We start from the raw sequence: 14283 nt of genomic DNA, 5'->3' as shown, positions 1-14283 counted from the left end.
TAGCAGTCCTGAGATCATAACACTGGAGGTCCTGGCTTTTAACTTAGCACCTACCTCCCTGAATTCACTTTGCAGTACCTCGTCACCCTTCCTGCCTATGTCATTGGTACCGATATGGACCACGAACTTTGGCTGCTCACCCTCCTCTTTAAGAATGCTATGGACTCGATCCAATGTGTCTCTAACCCAGGGACTAGGGAGACAATATACCAATGAATCCCCTATCAGTACTGCTTACCTCTTCCTACCCTTTCCCATCTGAGTCATGAGAACTGACCGCTGTGGCTTTCCTCAGCTTGGACATCCCTCACAACTGTATCCAAAGCACTATATTTGTTATTGAGGGGACTGGCCACAGGGGTATCCAGCACTAGCTGCATATTCCCTTTCAATCTACTGGCAGACATCCAGATATCTGTGTCCTGCACCTTCGGTGTAACCACCTCGTTGTCTCTCCTGTCAATCAACCCCTCAGCCTCTCGAATGATCTGGAATTCATCCAGCTCCAGTTCCTTAACACAGTCTGTAAAAAAGCTGCAACCAGATTCACTTCTTGCAGGTGTGGTCCTCAGAGACACTAAGTCTCCCTGTCTTCCGTATCCCACAAGAGGAGCATTCCACTGTCCTACCAGGCATTCCCACTGCTCTAACTGTGTAATAAGAAAGAAAGGAACTTACCAGATACCTACCTCAGCCTCCGTCTCTTCTTGCTGAAGCCTCAAGCTCCCCTACTCACACAATACTCTGCCCACTCACATAATTGCCACTCCGCTTAACCTACCATCTTTTCATTCACTCCCACTTGCCACGGCAAAGGCTCATGCAAACTGCCTCATGTTATCAAGTCAGCTTTAGATGCAATTTGCCACAATGATTTGGATCCTATGGGGTCTAAACTTTTAGACAAATTTTCCATTTGTTACCTTGTCAGCAGTCGCCTGAAGTTCATTGAAACTACATTAATCATATTGCCCTCGTCAATACAGTTTGTTACCTCTTTTGAAGATTCAATCAAGCTGGTCAAATAGGATGTACCCAGTCAGGCTATGCTGATTATTTTTGTTTAATCCCTGCCTACGTGAGCATAGGTTGATCCTATACAGCAAAATATTTCCAATAATTTCCCTACAACAACCACAATAAACTCTGCAGATGCTGGGAATCCAGAGTCACATACACAAATACTGGAGAAACTCAGCAGGTCAAGGTTTTGAGTTGAGACCCTTTATTAGGACTGGAAAGGAAGGGGGAAGATGACAGAATAAAAAGGTGGGGGATAGAAGAGGACAAGAAAGAGGGTAATAGGTGAAGTCAAGTGGGAGGGAAGCGTAAAGGGCTGGAGAAGAAGGAATCAGGTAAGAGAGGAGAATGGATCATGGGAGAAAGGGAAGAAGGAGGGCACCATAGGGGGTTGATAGGCAGATGAAGAGAAGAGGTAAGAGGCTAGAGTGGGGAACAGAAAAAGAGGGAAGGGGGAGAGAAAAAGAAAAAAGAATTTTAAAAAAATTACCGGAAGGAGACATAGATATTCTTGATATCATGTATGAGGTATTGCTCCTGCATTCTGCATCCTGAGAGTGGCCTCATCATGGCAGAAGAGGCCATGGATCAAGATGTTGGCATGATAGGAATTAAAATGGTTTGCCACTGGGAAATTCCACTTTTGGTGGATGGAGATGCTCAAAAAAGCAGTCCTCCAATTTACGTTGGAACTCACTGACGTAGAGGAGGCCACATTGGGAGCACCACATACAATAGATGACCCCAACAGATTTGCAGGTGAAGTGTTGCCTCATTTGGAAGGACTGTTTGGGGCCCAGTAAGGAGGTGAGTGAGCAGGTATAGCATTTCAGTCGCTAGGGGGGAGATTAGTGAGGAGGGATGAATGGACAAGGGAATCAGGGAGGGAGCGGTCCCTGCAGTGGAGAATGGTGGGGGGGGGGGGTGTTTGAGGTAAAATTGTGTTTTATGATATGATCCCATTGAAAATGGCGGAAGTTGGGGAGAATAATGTGTTAGATGCAGAGGCTCATGGGATGGTAGGAACCCCATCTCTGTTAAGTGGTGGGAAGTTGGGGTGAGTGTAGATGTCTATGAAATAGAGGAGATGTGGCTAAGGGCAGTATCAGTGGTGGCAGAAGGGAAACCCCATCCTTTTAAGGAGGAGGACATCTCTGATGACCTGGAAAAGAAATCCTTATCCTGGGAATAGATGCAGCAGAGACGAAGGAACTGAGAAAAGGGAATTGCGTTTTTACAGGAGACAGGGTGGAAGAGGTATAGTCAAAATCGATAGGTTTATAAAAGATGTCGATAGAGATAGAGATAAGGATCAAGGAAAGAGAGAGAAGTGTCAGAAATGTAAGTTGGAAGCAAAGCTGATGAATTTGATGAGCTCATCATCCCTATGATGATGCTAGACTCTGCAGCCTGTAATTACCTGTCTTATATCTGCTGTTCTTCTTGAATAAAGATATCACATTTACTGTTCTGCAGTCATCTGGGACCTCATCTATGGTCAGTGCAAACTTAAAAATTTTAAAATCTCTGTTGGGGCCCAGCAATCTCCTCCCTTACATCCCACAGCAGCCTAGGATACACCTGATCAGGCCCTGCAGGTATATCCACCTTTATGTCTGCTAAGAAATCTAATATCCCCTCCTTTTTAATGAATGCATGTACTGTATGATATTACTTCAGATCAGATCACACTACTATCTGTGCACCATTCTGCTGTTTTGAATTTATTGCAGTATTTATTCTTATATTTATCATTACCATATATTCTAGATTGACACTGCCATTGCCAGAATCTCAGTTGGCGACAAGGAGTAGGGGAGTGAGATAGATCACCTGATTTCAATGGTGTTGCAACAATATCAGCAAAACCAAGGAATTACCCTTCAGAAATGTAAGTCAGGAGAGCATATACCAGTCCTCATTGAAGGTCAGAGTGCAAAGGGACAGCAGCTTCAAGTTACTGGGCATCAATATCTCAAAAGATCTATCCTAGGCGCACACATTGATGCATTCACAAAGAAGGCACGCTAGTGGCTATACTTCACTAGGAGCCTGAGGAGATTTGGTATGTTACCAAAGACTCTAGCAAATTTCTACCAATATATGGTGGAGAGCGATCAGACTGGTTAAATCATGGCCAGGTATGGAGGTGCCAATGCACAGGATCAAAAGAGGCTTGGTTGTAGACTCACTCAGCCCCATCATGGGCTCAAGCTTACCATCATTATCTTCAAAAGGCAGTGTCTCAAAGCAGCATCCATCATTAAGGACCCTCACCATCCAACCCTCTTCTCATTACTACAATCAGGGAGAAGACACAGGAACCTGAGTATCCACGATCAATGTTTTAGGAACAGCTTCTTTCTCCCTGCTATCAGATTGCTAAACAGTCCATAAACCTGTGAATACTACCTCGTTATTTCTCTTTAACAATTTTATTTAAGTATTGTAACTTCGAGCCAATTTTATGTCTTGTACTGTACTGCTGCACAAAACAGTCATGTCATGTTTCAGAGCTAATAAATCTGATTCTAATATCAATGTCTATGACAATAAACAAATCTGATTCTGAATTCTCTAACTACAATATTCTTCCTTTTAGTGAATACAGATTAGAAGTATTTATCTAATTTCTCAGATCTGTCCTCCATGTCTTCTATCCCTAATGGGCCCTATTCTTTTTCCTGCCAATACCTGCAAGTTCAGGTATTTATCTAAATGCACCACCATTGCATCTGCTTGCACCACCACTCTTGGCAGCGTGTTCCAAGCACTCAAGATTCCTGTGTTAAAAAAAACCTGCACACCCTCTTAAAATTTTCCTCTTCTCACCTTAAAGCTACATACAATGATAGCTCTACCCTGGGAAAAAGGCTCAAATTCCCTACCTATGCCTTCAGATCTCCCCATAATCATGCAAATATCTTTCCTGTAATACCAAGGGCGCTTGTCTGTTCAGGTGTGGCACCTTGTCAAATGCCTTCTGAAAATAGGAGTATACAGCATCGACTGATCTTCCTTTGTCTATCCTGCCTGCAACTTCTTCAGAAAATTCCAGCAGATTTGTCAGGCAAGGTTTCCCCTTATGCTGACTTCAGCCTGTCCTGTCGGTACTGCGCTTTGCTGTATTGCGCACATCTGTGGTTGTACTACGCAATATGAGGAACTGCTGCGGGCTGCTTTGCGCCTTGGCTCCAAAGGAACGCTTTTTCGTTTGAGTCTATTCATGTGTACTGTTGAATGACAATTAAACTAACTTGATTTCATCATGTTCCACCAAGTACAGAAACCCCCTCATCTTTAATAACGGATTTCAACATCTTCCCAATCACTAAAATCAGAATCAGAATCAGGTTTATTATCACTGTCATGTAGTGGAATTTTTGTTAATTTCCGAGGTGTAAGAGTTGGAAGAAACGTTTTTTTTCTGGATCCTCCTCCTTGAATTCCTCCCACTTCCTCAACACATACAGTATTTATTTAGTATTGAACCAAACAGACAAAGAACGCTCAGGCAAAATGTCCTGTATCTGCTGAATTAACTGATCATAGACCGTCAACTTTCAGTGTACAATTATTTGAGGAATAGGGGAAACTGTACATTTTCTACATGTGAAAATTGTGATACTATCCAGAGCGTAGTCTGTTATCCAGGTTTATTCATAAAGGTTGATTAGTTTGGTGAGGTACCACCAACTGCTGCTACCAACAGTTTTGGCTATGTTGTATCATGATCCAAAGGTCTGAAGTGTTGATCTCGAAACATAAGGCTAAAACATTCTATTAAAATTAAATCATTTCCAAAAACAGCAATATTTTAGATGATTCATGATGCTAATATAAAAGCAAAGGAAAAATAAACCATCTCACACCAGGTTCTTGACTTCTTACCCTGCTACTTGCTTTTTCAGTTTTGCACAAAGAAAGAGGTCACTGAAGAGAAAAGCATGCCGAAGTTTCCGAGCACCCTCCACAAGTTCAACCAGAAAGCTGTCCTTAATGAGCTGCCGATGCTGCAAAAATCAGGAAGATATTTAGAAAAAACATTCTTATATTTACTTCTACTTTTTGGTGTTTCAATATATCAGCATGTTAATTTTAACTACATGTAGGGCTTTCAAAAATCTGTTTCTTAGTTTAAAGATTAGGTTTAATGCTTCCCCACTTAAGCACAAAAAAAAAACACCCAACATTTAAAAGAGCATTTGAAAAGATTTTTCTTTGATCCTCTGTTATTTCATTTGGGTGTAACAGAAACACAGTAAGCAATAGCCTCAAAGCAACAATGATAAACTATGGATATCACAGCTCAAGAAACTGAATAAGATAAATCCTTAGAACAAAGGATGATGTGTAGGCTTAGTGCTAATTATTTCAGACAACTAAAATGAGCAACAGAGAAGGAAATTATTGTGACTGATGTAAGTATGAGATTACTGTTAAGTGACAATAAAAATATAATTTTAAACAGCCATAGGCTTGAGTAAAGAAAGAGTTAGACACCATATAATACTGGATGAACAAGTTAGAGAGGGGAGTCCATATACTGACCATTCACTCATGGGAACTAGACAGGAGCAGTGTGTGTCTAGTCATAGTACTTGTGCTATTTGTGTGCATGCATATGTTACAGGTGCTGTAAACAGGGTTTGGACAAATATATTTAAGCCCAGATTTGCTAACTCAACCTGGCATAGGCCAACAATGAAACCTCCAACCTTTTGCCTTTTACGGCGTTAATACTGACACATATGTTTGCTGAACCTCTTGAACAGCACAATTTTCTACTCACACAGAGTGTGAGCATTACCAGCAAGGCCAAAACTGAAAGTTTTTCAGAAAGCAATGGTGAGCCAACTTGTCGAACTGGTATTGTGATGAGGATTTCAACCCAACAACAATGAAGGATTGGCAATATACAGTATTTCCAAATTAGTATAGGAAGTTAGAGGGGAGATTTAGATCTGGTAATGTATCTATTTTTGTTCTTATTTGTGGTCCTCTTGCTGTATGACATTTGGTATTGATAGCAATGAAATTCAGTTTGTTTTGCCAGACCAAGGCGATAATATTGTCTTGGGCTATTTGTGAGCACCTTTTTGGTGAGTAAATCTGTAATTATTTACATTTTGACTGGTTGGGTGGTAGTAAGTGAAACTGAAGTTGAACTCTCTGTAATAGATAGAACTAACATGAACAATTTCTATCTTATCTGTGCATGGCAGTGCAAGAACTGCTTGGCAAGAGGCTCAGCTATTTCTAAAGCACAAGTATTCAGACTCATGACCATGTATCCAATGTTTTATCTTTTTTAATATCAAGTGAAATGCACTGTATTGTTACAGGTTGTAGGATACAAACTCATGGAGGAAGACAAGAAAATCATACACACAGCATATTTGGCCTAAGATTATTTTGCACCCATGTGTTATGCTCTAACATAGTTCATTAGTTCAAATGGATGTGGTTTGATGTACATAATCTGACAGTTAGAGAATCACATAACAAGTAGTATTATAGCAGCAAATAGCTCTATATATAGCACATAGTTCTATATATTGGGCACAGCTTTATATCTAATGGGATGCTTCTGCTGTTTTCAATACATTTGTTGTCTGGATTAGAAAGCATCAGCTATAAAGACGGGTTGTACAGACTTGGTATGTTCTCTCCCAAATAGCATGAGCTAAAGGTAATCCAATAGAAGCATAGAGAACTCCAGTTAATTCGGCCAGAAGTTAATTGGAGCAATTCTTAAAAAATAAAAACAAATCAAGAAAATAGCTGCGATTCCCTTTGTTTATTTGGGGCACTACGCCATCTAATTGGGACGAGAGTCTGTTGCCGAACCATTTCCAACCAGCATCAGTCATGTACATGTCGTGTGGCTGTTACACACTGTGCTTACAGGTTTTAAATCGAGTCAGTTGTGTATGCTTGTGTTCAAAAATCAGTGATACTCATCACTAACAGTTGCTGACAAATAAGCAGGAAGACAACTCAGAACTGTTTTGCTCACTTCGGTTTCAAGCATTCAGGTTTGGAGATGCCGGAAACAGCGGGAGTGAAAATGAAACCATTTCAATATTTCAACAAATTAGGACCTACGAAGAATTTGAAGGTATTGTCAATCATCTTGAAATTTACAATGGAAATGAAGACTTGGAAGATGCAATCATTAATGGTTTTGTATGAAGGCAATCCATTATCAATACATGGTGTCTGCATTGATTTTGTTAATTTACAGTTAATCAAAAGAACATGGCAACGTACACTGGATTAATTCTTCCGTTGATAACTATTAGAAACTAACACCATTTATACGGTGTATTAAGCTGTCAATAGCAGCAAAGTAGTATTCCACAACAACCTAACCATAACCCTGCATATCCAAGCTCTGTGAAACTGCCTTCATACCAGGATAACAGCTCCACATAAATAATGTAGAAGAGCATGCCAGAGAATCATCCAGCATATCTTAACACAGTACCAACTCAGGTCTACACGAGAATAGAACAGTACAGCACAGCAACCGGCCCTCAGCTCACCGTGACAATGATGCTTGTTTAAACCACGTCTGCCTGCACATAGTTTGTATCTCTCAATTCCATCTCTGTTCATCTGTCTGCTTAAATGCCTCTTAAACATTGCAATTGTATATGTTTCTACCACTACCCTTGACAGATCATTCCAGTATTGTAGTACTGTAGTGGTTTTGGTAGTGTTCTAATTTGTTCTGTATTTCATTTAAATACATAACTTGTTACTCAATTTATTGGTAGTTTGGTTTTATATACCTTTTAACTATTTCTATGAAATTTTGGCTAATTAGGACAACTGCTCAATTGGGCAATAATGTATTGGTTCCAAAGTGTCCCAATTACCAAAATCCACTGCATATCAAATTATTAGAGGCACATACGGAGTAGACATTGAACATCTTTTCCACAGGGTGGAAATGTCAAATGCCAGCGAGCATTGTCTTAAGGTGTAAGCATGAAATTTAAAGGAGATTTACAAGGCCTTTTTTTACAACAAGGCGAGAGGTTACTGGATGATTAATCAGTAGACTGGTGATTACTGGATAATTGGTGGAAGGAGGGAGTGGATAATCAGTGAGATCACAGAGGGTGGTAATCAGTATGATGACGGGCCGAGTGGGGGATCAGAGAGTATAGTAATCAGTGAGAGGATAATCAGTAGAACGAGGGAGGATGGTACTGGGTGGGATGAGAGAGTGTGGTAGTCAGCAGGACAAGGAAGGGCTTCAGTGGGATGAAGGAGGGTGGTAATCTGTGGGATGAGGGAAGGAGGGTGGTATCAGTAGCATGAGCTAGGGAGGGTGGTAATCTGTGGGATGAGGAGGCAGGGTGGTAATCAGTAAGCTCACGGAGGGTAGTAATCTGTGGAACGAAGGAGGGAGGGTCATAACTCAGTGGGATAAGGGAGGGTAGAAATCCGTACAATGAGGGAGGAAGGTAATCCGTGGGATGAGGGAGGAAGGTAATCCGTGGGATGAGGGAGGAAGGTAATCCGTGGGATGAGGGAGGGTAGTAATCTGTGGGATGAGGGAGGGAGGTAATCTATGGGATGAGGGAGGGAGGCAATCTGTGGGATGAGGGAAGGAGGTAATCCATGGGATGAGGGAGAGTGTGATCAGTGGGATGAGGGAGGGCAGTGATCAGTGGGATGAGGGAGGGCAGTGATCAGTGGGATGAGGGAGGGCAGTGATCTGTGGGATGAGGGAGGGCAGTGATCTGTGGGATGAGGGAGGGTCATGATCAGTGGGATGAGGGAGGGCAGTGATCAGTGAGATGAGAGAGGGTAGTAATCAGTGGGATGAGGGGGGAGCGTGGTAATCAGCACGATGAGGGAGGGTCGTGATCAGTGGGATGAGGGAGAGTGTGATCAGTGGGATGAGGGAGGGTGTGATCAGTGGGATGGGGGAGGGTGTGATCAGTGGGATGTGGGAGGGTGTGATCAGTGGGATGAGGGAAGGTAGAGATCAGTAGGGTGAGGGAGGGTAGTGATCAGTAGGGTGAGGGAGGGAGTGATCAGTGGGATGAGGGAGGGTAGTGATCAGTAGGGTGAGGGAGGGAGTGATCAGTGGGATGAGGGAGGGTAGTGATCAGTGGGATGAGGGAGGGCAGTGATCAGAGGGATCAGGGAGGGCAGTGATCAGAGGGATCAGGGAGGGCAGTGATCAGCGGGATGAGGGAGGGCTGTGATCAGTGGGAGGAGGGAGGGCAGTGATCAGTTGGATGAGGGAGGGTGTGATCAGTGGGCTGAGGGAGGGTGTGATCAGTGGGCTGAGGGAGGGTGTGATCAGTGGGATGAGGGAGGGCAGTGATCAGTGGGATGAGGGAGGGTAGTGATCAGTGGGATGAGGGAGGGCAGTGATCAGTGGGATGAGGGAGGGTGTGATCAGTGGGCTGAGGGAGGGTGTGATCAGCGGGATGCGGGAGGGTGCGATCAGCCGGATGAGGGAGGATGTGATCAGCCGGATGAGGGTGGGCAGTGATCAGCGGGATGAGGGAGGGCAGTGATCAGTGGGATGAGGGAGGGCAGTGATCAGTGGGATCAGGGAGGGTGTGATCAGTGGAATGAGGGCGGGTGTGATCAGTTGAATGAGGGAGGGCAGTGATCAGTGGGATGAGGGAGGGCAATGACCAGTGGGATGAGGGAGGGTAGTGATCAGTAGGGTGAGGGAGGGTAGTGATCAGTAGGGTGAGGGAGGGAGTCACCAATGGGATGAGGGAGGGCAGTGATCAGTGGGATGGGGAGGGCAGTGATCAGTGGGATGAGGGAGGGCAGTGATCAGTGGGATGAGGGAGGGCAGTGATCAGAGGGATCAGGGAGGGTGTGATCAGTGGGATGAGGGAGGGTCGTGATCAGTGGGATGTGGGGGGGAGCTTGGTAATCAGTGGGATGACGGAGGGCAGTGATCAGTGGGATGAGGGAGGGTATGATCAGTGGGATGAGAGAGGGTAGTGATCAGTAGGGTGAGGGAGGGAGTGATCAGTGGGATGAGGGAGGGTAGTGATCAGTGGGATGAGGGAGGGAGTGATCAGTGGAATGAGGGAGAGTGTAATCAGTGGGATGAGGGAGGGTAGTGATCAGTGGGATGAGGGAGGGTGTAATCAGTGGGATGAGGGAGGGTGTAATCAGTGGGATGGGGGAGGGTAGTGATCAGTGGGATGAGGGAGGGTGTAATCAGTGGGATGAGGGAGGGTAGTGATCAGTGGGATGAGGGAGAGTGTGATCAGTGGGATGAGGGAGGGTGTGATCAGTGGCTTGTAGAGGGGGCGGTGGGGAAGCTTGGTAATCAGTGGGATGAGGGACAGTAGTGATCAGTGTAATCCTCCAAACAGCAGCCGGGATGTGGATTACAAATTACAGCAAGATATAGAAATGGTATGTCGGAAGGGCAATGTCATGATAATCGTTGGGGATTTTAACATGGAAGTGTATTTGGAAAACTAAGGGAGTACTGCACCTCAAGAAAGAGAATTTGTAGAAAGTCCAAGTGATGGATTTTAGAACAGCTTGTTGTTCAGTCCACTAGGGGATCACCTGTGCTGGATTTGGTGTTGGGCAATGATCCGCAGGTGTTAAAAGAGTTTAAGGTTAAGGAACCCTTAGGGAACAACGATCACAATATGATCAAGTTCACTTTGAAATTTGAGAAGAGGAAACATGGGAGGAGAAGATGGCGGCGCGACGCGGCGCGACGCAGCGCGCAGCGGCCACTCCGGTGATGAATATCTGTTATCTGTCAAGTAGGGTGCCATGCACAATCCAGATTTGATGGAGACAGACGTGAGAGCGCGGAGGAACATCTGGTGAAACTTCTGAAATGCCTGTTTCACTGCCGCTGCTACTGCATGATCCCGAACCTTGGGGGGGGGGGGGAGGCCCCGAGTCCTCAGCTATGCTTGTTGCTCGGCGGCTGGGGCGGAGTCGAAGCGCTTGGAAGAGATGGTGCTCGGTGTCGGTGGGCTGGTCGGAGGCTTGAAGTTTTCGGACGCACTCAGAGTTGGCTGTGGTCAGGTGCTTCCAGGGTGCTGCATCGGCAAGTTTGCGGCGCTGGAGGTTCATGGCAGGGAGAGTTTCTCCCTTCTACCGTTTGTGTGAGATGATGGGCTATCGGGACTTTGAGACCTTTTTTTACCGTGCCCATGGTCTGCTCTTTATCAAATTACAGTATTCCTTTGCACTGTTGTAACTATATGTTATAATTATGTGGTTTTTGTCAGTTTTAGTCTTGGTCTGTCCTGTGTGTCTGTGATATTATACTGGAGGAACATTGTATCATTTCTTAATGCATGCATTTCTAAATGACAATAAACGAGGACTGAGTGTCCTCATAATCTACTCTAAAATCCAATGTGTTGGTATTTCAGTGGAATGAAGGAAACTACAATGGCATAAGAGGGGAACTGGCCAAAGTTGACTGGAAAGGGACACTACCAGGAAGGACAGCAGAGCAGCAATGGCTGGAGTCTTTGCAAAAAATGAGGGAAGTGCAAGGCAGGCATATTCCAAATAAGAAGAAATTTTTGAATGGAGGAAGGACAGTACCGTGGCTGACAAGTGAAGTCAGAACCCAAGTAAAATCAAAAGAGAGGGTATACAAGGATGCCAAAGCTAGTAGGAAGATAGAGGATTGGGAAGTTTTTAAAAACTTGCAGAAGGAAGCTAAGAAGGTTATTAGGAAGGAAAAGGTGAATTATAAAAGGAAGCTGGAGACTAAGATCAAAGGAAATACTGAAAGCTTTTTTAAGTATATAAAGGATGAAAGAGAGTCGAGGGTAGATATAGGATCAATAGAAAGTGATGCTGGAGACATTGCAATGAGAGACGCAGAGATGGCAGAGGAAGTGAATTGCTTATTTTGCATGAGCCTTCACAGTGGAAGACATCTGCAGCATACTGGACATTCAAGAGTGTCTGGGAAGTGAAGTATGTGCAGTAAAAATTACGACTGAGAAGGTGCTCAGGAAGTTTAATGGTCTGAGGGTGGATAAATCTCCTGGACCTGATGGAATGCACCCTCGGGTTCTGAAGGAAGTAGCCTGAGAGATTGCAGAGGAATTAATAATGATCTTTCAAGAAATGATAGATTCTAGCCTTTTACCAGATGACTGGAAAATTGCAAATGTTACTCTGCTTTTTAAGAAGGATGGGAGGCAGCAGAAAGATAACTATAGGCTTGCTAGCCTGACATCAGTGCTTGGGAAGCTGTTGGAATCGATCGTTAGGGATGAGTTTACGGGGTACCTTGAGGCACATGACAAGGTAGGGCAAAGCCAGCATGGTTTCCTGAAAGGAAAATCCTGCCTGACTAACCGACTGCAATTTTTTGAGGAAATTACAAGCAGGGTAGACAAAGGAGGTGCAGTAGATGTGGTGTACTTTGATTTTCAGAAGGACTTTGACAAGGTGCCACACGAGGCTGCTTAGCAAGATTTGAGACCATGGAATTACAGGGGAGTTACTAGCATGGGTGGAGCATTGGTTGACCGGCAGAAAACAGAGAGTGGGAATAAAGGGATCCTATTTTGGCTTGGCTGCTAGTTACCAGTGGAGTTCCACAGGGGTCAGTGCTGGGACCGCTGCTTTTTATGATGTATGTCAAAGATTTGGACTATGGGATTAATGGATTTGTTGCAATGTAAACATTCATTTCAAGAGGACTAGAATGTAAGAGCAAGGATGTAATTTTGAGACTTTGTAAAGCACTGGTGAGATCTCAATTGGAATACTGGAATAAAGGGGCCCCTTATCATGAAAGGATATGCTGAAACTGGAGAGGATTCAAAGGAGGTCCACGAAAATGATTCCAGGTTTGAATGGCTTGTCAAATTTACAGCTTTTGATGGCTCTCGGCCTGTATTCACTCGAATTCGGAAGAATGAGGGGTGACCTCATTGAAACGTATCGAATGCTGAAAGGCCTTGATAAAGTGGATGTGGAGAGGATGTTTCCTATGGTGGGAGTGCCTAGGACCAGAGTACACAGCCTCAGAATAGAGGGGCATGCTTTTAGAACAGAGATGAGGAGGTATTTCTTTATCCAGTGAGTGGTGAATCTGTGGAATTTGTTGCCACAGGCAGTTGTGGAGGCCAAGTCTGTATGTATATTTAATAGAAACATAGAAAACCTACAGCACAATATAGGCCCTTCGACCCACAATGCTGTGCCAAACATGTACTTACTTTAGAAATTAACGAGGGTTACCCATAGCACTCTATTTTTCTAAGCTCCATATACCCATTCAGGAACCTCTTAAAAGACTCTATTGTATCCGCCTCCACCATAATCGCCAGCAGCCCATTCCACGCACTCACCACTCTCTGCGTAAAGAACTTACCCCTGACATCTCCTCTGTATCTACTTCCAAGCACCTTAAAACTGTGCCCTCTTGTGTTAGCCATTTCAGCCCTGGGAAAAAGCCTCTGACTATCCACACAATCAATGCCTCTCATCATCTTATACACCTCAATCAGGTCACCTCTCATCCTCCGTCACTCCAAGGAGAAAAGGCTAAGTTCACTCAACCTATTCTCATAAGGCATGCTCCCCAATCCAGGCAACATCCTTGTAAATCTCCTCTGCACCTTTTCTATGGTTTCTACATCCTTCCCGTAGTGAGGTGACACGAGCTGAGCACAGTACTCCAAGTGGGGTCTGACGAGGATCCTATATAGCTGTAACATTACATCTTGGCTGTTAAACCCAATCCCACGGTTGATGAAGGCCAATGCACCATATGTCTTCTTAACCACATTGTCAACCTGCGCAGCAGCTTTGAGTGTCCTATGGACTTGGACCCCAAGATCCCTCTGAACCTCCACAATGCCAAGACTCTTACCATTAATACTATATTCTGCCACTATATTTGACCTACCAAAGTGAACCACCTCACACTTATCTGGGTTGAATTCCATCTGCCACTTCTCAGCCCAGTCTTGCATCCTATCGATGTCCTGCTGTAACCTCTGACAGCCCTCCACACAATCCACAACACCCCCAACCTTTGAGTCATCAGCAAATTTACTAACCCCTCCCTCCACTTCCTCATCTAGGTAATTTATGAAAATTACAAAGAGGAGGGGTCCCATAACAGATCCCTGAGGCACATCTCTGGTCACCGTCCTCCATGCAGAATATGACCCGTCTACAACTACTCTTTGACTTCTGTGGGCAAGCCAATTGTGGATCCACAAAGCAAGGTCCCCTTGGATCCCATGCCTCCTTACT

At 44.3% G+C, this 14283-nt stretch overlaps 1 protein-coding gene across 1 annotated transcript in view; it reads right to left on the bottom strand.

Moving 5' to 3' along the window:
• Positions 1 to 14283, bottom strand: part of LOC140187912 (breakpoint cluster region protein) — a 446198-nt gene that overhangs the window by 214111 nt on the left and 217804 nt on the right. The window contains exon 9 of the mRNA XM_072243771.1: positions 4912 to 5033. Within this exon, the coding sequence (XP_072099872.1) occupies positions 4912 to 5033 (122 nt within the window). The remainder of the gene's footprint in view (positions 1 to 4911; positions 5034 to 14283) is intronic.

This window comes from Mobula birostris, chromosome 25 (genome assembly GCF_030028105.1).
Source record: "Mobula birostris isolate sMobBir1 chromosome 25, sMobBir1.hap1, whole genome shotgun sequence".
Taxonomy (NCBI): domain Eukaryota; kingdom Metazoa; phylum Chordata; class Chondrichthyes; order Myliobatiformes; family Myliobatidae; genus Mobula; species Mobula birostris.
This window is presented reverse-complemented; position numbering and strand designations above follow the sequence as displayed.